Genomic DNA, 8303 nt, shown 5'->3' with positions numbered 1-8303 from the left:
TCAGAGTTGTCCATGCCTGCCATAGTATAATCCTCCCTTGTAAAAGTACTTGGTATGGGTGTCCCACCATCTTCTGAGCATTTCACAGCATAGCTAGCGAGAAGACTGCGGGCAGATCTGATTGTCTGGTAGCTTGAACATGAACCAATCAGTTCAAGTGAGAAATTCCCCCAACACCAAATTGCGAACGGGTCTACAGGCCAGGTCCAGGATTAATTGCCATAATCGCAGTCTGTAGCAGGCATTACAATAGTTTTTTTAATTTACAGTAGAGGAATACAGTGTCATAAAAATAAATCCATAAAACCTATATCATAGGTTCGGCGATTGGCAGGTGGATTATTTATTTTCAACAGTGGATTCAGGGGACTCAAAGTGCACCAGATTAATTAATTTATCTTTAAACTGTACAAAAAAACCCCCCTAGAGGTAACAAGCTCCACTTAAAAAAATATTGTGGGAAACACATGATGTTCTTTAAAAAAAAAACAAATGTAATTCTCTTATAATTAAAATACAAACATGATCATGATTTTTTCCAGCTCCGCCACGTTTTGAGCCAGGAAAACCGCTGCATATACTCATCGGGGCTGAGCCCCCCTAAAATGAAAATCCTAGATTCACCCCTGGTGTGATTTCACCCCTGGTGTGAATGTTTTGAATTTCAAAACATTCAAAACAAATAAATTTCAATGTGTGTTTCTGGATAAACATCTTTATTAATCCTGCATTCCAATCATATTTGAGTGACAAGTTTACACTTTATGCATACAAACAGGGTTTGGTGCTGGTTCTTTACCTATCATTTCTCTCTTTCAGGATAAGTTATGTGTAGGGTTAGGGTTTCTAGACAGGAATTGTGTTAAAGATTAAAAAAAAGTTGACCCAGGAATATGTTCTGCTTGAAACCACAGCAAAGATTTTTACACACAGCAACTCAAAATGTATGAAACACATTTACACAGTTATTTCTCCTCATAGACAGCAGTGAGACTCTTCTGTGGATCTCCTGATGGTTTCACAGAGATTTAAACCATGATGTAAACAATCCACCGCTGACGTTGAATAGATCTTCATCTACTCTGTAAAGTGGAACAGAAGAGAAAACAATCAGTGTTCAGTGGAACAGTGCAAATTATTATATTTCAATCACTGTTTTTTTTTGTAAAAATAAGTTAAATTGAATTCCTGTAATGCAGATCCTGCATAGATATTTGTGTTTTTAAATATAATAGATTTAAAACCTGAATCATGTTTAAATGTGTGTGTGTGTCCAGCCTGTACTCACGTAAATGCATCTCTATAGCACGCAGTGTGTTTATCGTGCAATGTATACGCGAAAACGAGTTTTTACGTGCATAGGATACGCAGTTTTCGCGTGCATTTGATACGCACTTCATTGCGTGTAATACCAACGCACCCCACACCACTAATCCTAACCAAACATATAATACACACTACCCCACACCACTACTAAACCTACCCTATCCAACCCATGCATATCCTATGCACATAAAACTAATTTTCGCATATAAATTACACGATAAACACACTGCTTGCTATAGAGACGCATTTGTGTGATCGGGTTGCAGCGTTGGTGCGACTCTTATTGAGTCTCTGTAAAGGAGAAACTAATGAGTGTACGGCATATGGAATAAACCACAGGGAGCAAATACTAATGTTACTTTGAGTTCAAACACACACCTTTAGTTAAAGCCACTTGTCCTCTAGTTTAAACATGTCTGTCGGCTCTTAGTAAATCACTGAGAGTAAAGTAAGTGTAGAGGAGTGTGACGTGTGGCTCGTCCCAGTAAAAACACACTGGAGACAGAGACATTTCTCCTGTGAGCTGAAGCTGGACCTGCACTGAGTTTAGCAGGAGTGCAGCGCTTTCCTACAATCTGACCAAGTCTGTTTTCACACTGAAATGATTCACTTCTACTGACACAGTTCATAAAGCAGGTGTTGATGTGTAAAGCTGTGACCGTGAGCTTCTGTTCTCTTTCCTCCTGTGTGTTCAACATTTCAATAACTTCACATTGTGTTCTCACACAAACCCTTTGTTGCAATAAAGCTTAATGATAATTTCCTTTCACGAATGTTTGAAAGGTCTGTTCACATATCAGAGGAAAATGAAGATGTCTTTAATATCTCAGAGTGATGTTTCCTCACCTCAGGACACAGTTTGAGTCTCGTAGCTCGTCTCTGAGCCGCTGCTGTGAGTCTCCTATATTATTGCCTCTCAGATCAAGCTCTTTTAAAAACTGCAGTGCTTTTGAGTCAGTCAAAGACTGAGTTAGAGAAGAAACATCTGTGACGCCACAGCCATATAGACTAGAAAGACACAAACAGAGGAAGAGAGATTATCTTACAAACAAATCATGAATGTGAAGAATTTTACACAAATATAATGTGAACTCAGACTTACAGTCAGATATTGAGAATAAAGTGTTTTAGCAGGGCTCTCAAGTGTCACGCATTGAGCGTGACTGTCACTCATTTCAGTCTTTTGTCACGCACTCCCGCCACACATTGTATTTCTCACGCAGAAAAACTATTTATAATATATTTAATATGCCGCAGCGCCCAAAATGTATCTGGGCACGCCGCTCTCACTATGGAACCGGCAGGAAACAAGCGTGTCGCCGCGTCTCCCCTGGAGTTCTTAGTTGAGCCTGCCACTTAACAGCCAATAAAAAAAAAGAAAGAAAGGGGCTACACAATAGCCAATCAGAAAATAGCACTATTGTATCTGGGTAAGATTTAATGTAACAACCAATGGGGAAAAAAGCATATCCTGGAATTATCCTGGAACACGTGATCTTCCGAAAGTTTCGTTCACCCACAGAGGAAAACACTGGATCTCCTCATGATCTCCTGTTTTAATGTTACAACAAATTCACAACTTGTTTGACACAAACAATGACAACTTGACTGCTATTAGAGAATGTTTCCCAGTTAATTAGCATCAGTTTTTCATGAGTTACTGTAACTTAGCCAACAGTTTTACAGCCTGTTCACTGACAACACCTGCTCAGAACAAGTAGTCTAGGCCTAGTCATATTTTCATTATCACACGATGACTGACATATTGTTACATTATAAACCTCTCTCTCTCTCCAAATAGGCTTAATAATTTTATTAGCACTAAATAAATTAAAGTGTATTGCATAGTCGATGTTATAAGTCACTTTTAAAATCATGTCATATTTTATAATTATATCCTGGCCATGGATGCATTAATCATTGCATCTGTCTTTTAAGTATGTCAGGTAAAAAGCATACTTTGTATTTGGTTAAATTGTCAGTGCCATGTGTCGAATATTTTCTTCTGCAAGTCTGAGAAATTATTAATAATAACAACAAAAACACTAATAATAACATTATTAATGAAACACCCTCATTCCCGCGATTTCTGTTAACTTAAGAGCCCTGGTTTTAGTTAAAAAAACAATAGTTCAGATCTATGATGATCATCTTATTGAAGAGCTACAGCAGCATTTAGTTTCCAATAGTCTGTTCTGAAACCCAGTCACACTAGTTCTGTGCGCTGGAAGACACTTCTTCTCTTTCATTTTAACTATTTATTTGACGTCTCTCTTCTTTATTCTCTGTTGAAAAGGCAGATTTCTGCATGTACACAATCAGTACATTGTATCAAATGCTGGAAATTAAACAATTACTATCTAGATAAAAAACACATAAAAATGTGAGAAATAGGGAAACCCCAGAAAGTGCACTGCTATAAACAATGAAACATAAGCCCTGCTGGAGAGTAATCTGCTACTGCTACTGCTGGAGCTACTGCTGGAGAGTAATCCTGTTGAAGGTGGTCTAGCGGAGAGCACATCGATTGGGCCTGACAACCAAGGGCCAGTCCTTAGAGGGGAAAAAAGAGAACCAGGGCGGAGACAAGCGATCAAGTGGCCAAAAACCAAGGAAGTGGCAGTGTGGCAACATCTGGTTGCGGAACTCAGTACCATTCTGGAACACTCACTCCGTGGCGACGTTGAGGCCAAGCTCAATTTCATCGGAGACATCTTGTATGAGGAGTGTAGAGGCAGGTTCGGAACAAGTCAGGAGTGACCGCACCATCTATAGCGAGAGACTTACCATCAAAGCAGTGTCCCAGGGCCAGCAGGGAGGCTGGCTGTCGTGGGAAGGCCTTCTAGACAGACAGCTGGCTTGGTCTGACGTGTGGAAGATGCCACAGGCCAGGTTAAGTTTTCTCGTCAGAGCAGCATATGACACCTTACCCTGCCCCCGCAACCTCCACTGGTGGTTTGGCAACGAGGAATCTTGCCTCTTGTGTAGCACTGCCAACGCGAGCTTCCAACACATCATGTCTGGCTGCAAGATAGCGTTGGCACAAGGGCGCTACAGGTGGAGGCATGACCTGGTGCTGAAGACTCCTCACACCAGGCAAGGGTTGGACACTAGGCAGTCGACCTTGGGAAGCAGCTCCATTTTCCCAGGGAGATAGTGGAAACGTCTTTGCGTCCAGACCTTGTGATGTGGTCGGCTGCTTGCAAGATTGTCCTGATGGTGGAGCTTACAGTCCCATGGGAAGGAGGACTTGAGGCTGCCCATGAGCAGAAGCAGGCCAAATATGCTGATCTGGCTGCAGAGTGCAGGGAGGCTGGTTGGAGGGCAGTCACATACCCTGTGGAGGTGGGGTTTCGGGGTTTGTGGGCTCCTCAACCTCTCGTCTGCTCCGCGACATGGGTGCAACAGGCATAACGCACCGGAAAGCCATGAAAGAGCTGGCAGAAGAGGCCGAAAGAGGCAGTTTCTGGCTGTGGCTGAGAAGGAAGGCAAAGAGTTGGGGTCCAGTCTCCACCTAGGGCATCAGCAGGGGGTGGCAGGGAGAAATCCCTGCCATCGCTCCGCCACCATGAGATGTACTGGGGTTAAAGGAGCGAAACATCCGTGACTGGTGGTCCCCAGCTGATGACCCATAAATGCCCTCCATAGTGTTCCCCAACATGTACACCTTAGGTATACCTTAATCTCTTAGGCACCGGTGGAGGTGCGACAGGCATAAATGCCCAGCAGGTTTCACCATCTACCTGTATTTTAAACTGTACAGTATAATGACACTAACTGTAGTTTCTCCAGCTTGAGTTGTGGGTTAATCAGTAGATCACTGAGGTTTTTCACTCCGGAGTCTCCTAGTTTATTCCCGCTCAGCTCCAGTTCTCTCAGGTGTGAAGGGTTTGAGTTCAGAGCTGAAGTCACATCAGAACAACCTTCATCTGTCATATCACAGCAGCTTAACCTACATTAGCAGAGAGAGAAGAAAATAAGACAGAAGAAAAGAAAACAGTTTATTCTGTAAAGTAACATCATCTTCATCAGCAAATAAAGCAGACAGAGGAAGAGGGATTAGGGATGCACCGATACTGAGCTCATGTACTCGTACTCAGAACCGATACCAGGCAGCGTGTGTACAGTGTGTGTGTCCAGACAAAGAAACACTGACAACAGAGAGTATAATGGGATAAAAAAGAAGGCTGTCAATGATGTATCTAATTAGTGGAATATTAAAGGAAATATAGTAAGGCCCATATAGCTGTGGTTTTATTATTAACGTTAACTGACGAGAGAGAGAGAGAGAGAGAGAGAGAGAGAGAGAGAGAGAGAGAGAGGTTTAACAAGCACTTTATTCTATGAACCTTACATCACGTTACATTACTGCCAGTTATTAAAAAATAAATTACTTCATAATTAAAAATTCACAATGAGCTGATCATTTTTTACTATACGTAGTACCTCATTAAAACACCATACATCACAAAAGAAAACCACATTATTTGTAAGTCTGTAATAAGCGAATTCGATTTTCAGCCTTCCCTCTACCAACCGTGTAAACATCATTTCAGGATCTATTGTGGCAAGTTGTAGACCTTTGTTCTTTCTTGTTTTCCAAATTGCAAGTTTGGCTGTTCCCATCAAATAATTTAATAAACATATTTTCCTCCTCATTGAAGAACTATATTTCATTCCCCCAATAAACAATTTATCGAAAAATCCTCATTAAAACTTCTAAACCAAGTCTTCAGCAAACCAAAAAGGTCTTGTAATCTGTTACACCTTAAAAACAAATGTTCTAGATTCTCCTCCTCCCCACAAAATCTACATTCCCCTACTACTGCCAGATTCAGGTGTGCCACATGTAGCTATGGCCCCGGGAATAATCCGCCACTGCAGATCAGCAGAACGCTTCTCTACAGGGGGCTTATACAGGGTTCGCCACCTGTCCTGCATAGGGCTGGGCATCGTTCAAAATCTTTCGATCCGGTGCCAATTTCGATACCTCAGTTTCGATACCGGTTCCTAACGATACTTTTTTCGATACCAATTTTATGAAATCCATTTTAACAAGATTACATAACATATTACCTCAGAAAAACTTTTATTTTTTATTTATTTAGTTTTATTTTTTCAGTTTGACTCATGCTCCTTAGCCAGTGCACAAAGGAATAACACATTTTTTATAAAGCGCTCATGCTCACCAAAGCTGAATTTTTAAATAAAAAAATACAGTAAAACTTTAGTAATATTGTGAAATAGTATTACAATTTAAAATCGTATCTAATATATTTCAAAATTTAATTTATTCCTGTGATGTCAAAGCTGAATGTTCAAAATCATTACTTCAGTGTCACATGACCCTTCAGAAATATGAAAACAGTTTGCTGCTTAATATTTTGGAAACTATGATATTTTTTTTCATGATTCTTTGATGAATAAAAAATTCAAAAGAAAAGCATTTATTTAAAAACGAAATATTTTGTAACATTACACGTTTTAATGTCACCTTTGATAACTTTAAAGTGTGTATGTCAGGTTAAATTTGTAATTGTGATTAACACAAAATAGTGAGGGGAAATACACGTTTGACAAGTTGATGTTTTGTTTTGTATGTTTTTCGATTCCTAAAGGCAGAATATAAGTTGAAAAAGTTCGTTATTTTCAGTCCTCCCTTAAAACTGCTCCTCATTCCAAACGAATCGTTTGACGTCATATGAGGGAGACGTCTCCCCAGCTCGCTGAGCTGTGTTGATAATTGCACGAGTGATAGAGCGAGAGAATTAGTGATTAGGACATTTATTTAGTTATTTAGTTAGTTATTTAAGTTAGGTCGTTAGTATACGCAGGCGTATTTTCACGATGGTGAATTACTGTGTTTGTGCTGGGTGCAAAAACACCGTTAAAACCGGTCACAGAGTCCACTGTGTGCCGTGCCTGGGTCAACTTTGTTCGGACCAAACGCGCTGACTTCAGTGCTGCTTCGGTATCCAAGACTTCGGTCATTTGCAGCGCCCATTTCACTGAGAAGGACTACGCGATTGGAGATCTCATGAGTTATAAAATGGGATTTAAAACCCGAGCGAGACTGGTAGCTGATGCGCGGTGCCTACGGTGTATGCTACTGTAGTAGAAGCAGTCGATCGCGCCCGCGCCCGCGCCCGCGCCCTCTCTCTCCCTCTCCCTCTCCCTCTCTCACACACACACACACACACACACACACACACACACACACACACACACACACACACACACACACACACACACACACACACACACACACACACACACACACACACCAACCAACATATTCCAGCATTGCAATATTGACATCGATCGCAGCCTGTTCATTATAGGCACGGAGCTTCAGAGCTAAGGCGGAGCTACAGATTAGGTGTCCCTAAATAACCCGCGTATCTAACAGTAGTTCCGCATTAATTAATTTGCACGCGAGTTTAATTTATTTTTATACCGTGTATTCTCCGTGTATATTCATGCACTGAACCGTGACACCCGTACCGTTTCGGTTCAATACGAATACATGTACCGTTCCACCTCTAAGTTATGCCTATACTTACCAGACACCTGACCAACTCTCCACTGGTTCTTCTTCACACCAGATATTTATGTTTCTTCGATATGAATTATTTACATTTCTGTTTGGCTCCTCATCTGTCTCCCGCCTGGGAGGCTCAAAATTGTATGGCTGTGGGCCATCGTATAGGTTTGAGGGGGATTTTGCATCTCCTCAGACTCAAAACTCTCCATACTTGAATAGAACTTTGTTGGCACGTCTCCCTCATATGACGTCACAGCTCAGCTGCGTTTTAAAAATATGATCTTGACAGAAATGGCTATAAAGCTTATTGTAGGGCAGTTACAGTAATAATTTTAATGATAATTACATTTTCACTCAGACATCTAAACCTTATTTAATATATCAAAAAAAAAAATTTAACCTGACATACACACTTTAATGCATCCTTACTGAA

General features: G+C 40.9%; 1 protein-coding gene across 2 annotated transcripts in view; it reads right to left on the bottom strand.

The window, feature by feature from the left end:
* Nucleotides 1-699: 699 nt before the first annotated feature.
* Nucleotides 700-8303, bottom strand: part of LOC306998056 (ribonuclease inhibitor-like) — a 28818-nt gene continuing 21214 nt past the window's right edge. Inside the window, exons 1-3 of one of the 2 annotated variants that reach the window (XR_013797498.1) lie at nucleotides 2429-3448; nucleotides 2173-2334; nucleotides 700-1082 (exon numbers count right to left, since the gene is read on the bottom strand). Coding sequence is in view for 1 of the 2 variants with exons in the window: in XM_079611806.1 (XP_079467932.1) it covers nucleotides 1019-1082; nucleotides 5105-5278 (238 nt within the window). In the remaining variant the exon portion in view is untranslated. Of the gene's footprint in view, nucleotides 1083-2172; nucleotides 2335-2428; nucleotides 3449-5104; nucleotides 5279-8303 lie in introns of those variants that run through there. The other variant, XM_079611806.1, reaches the window with a different exon arrangement.

The sequence above is a fragment of the Phoxinus phoxinus genome, assembly GCF_949152265.1.
Source record: "Phoxinus phoxinus genome assembly, chromosome: 5".
Taxonomy (NCBI): Eukaryota; Metazoa; Chordata; class Actinopteri; order Cypriniformes; family Leuciscidae; genus Phoxinus; species Phoxinus phoxinus.
This window is presented reverse-complemented; position numbering and strand designations above follow the sequence as displayed.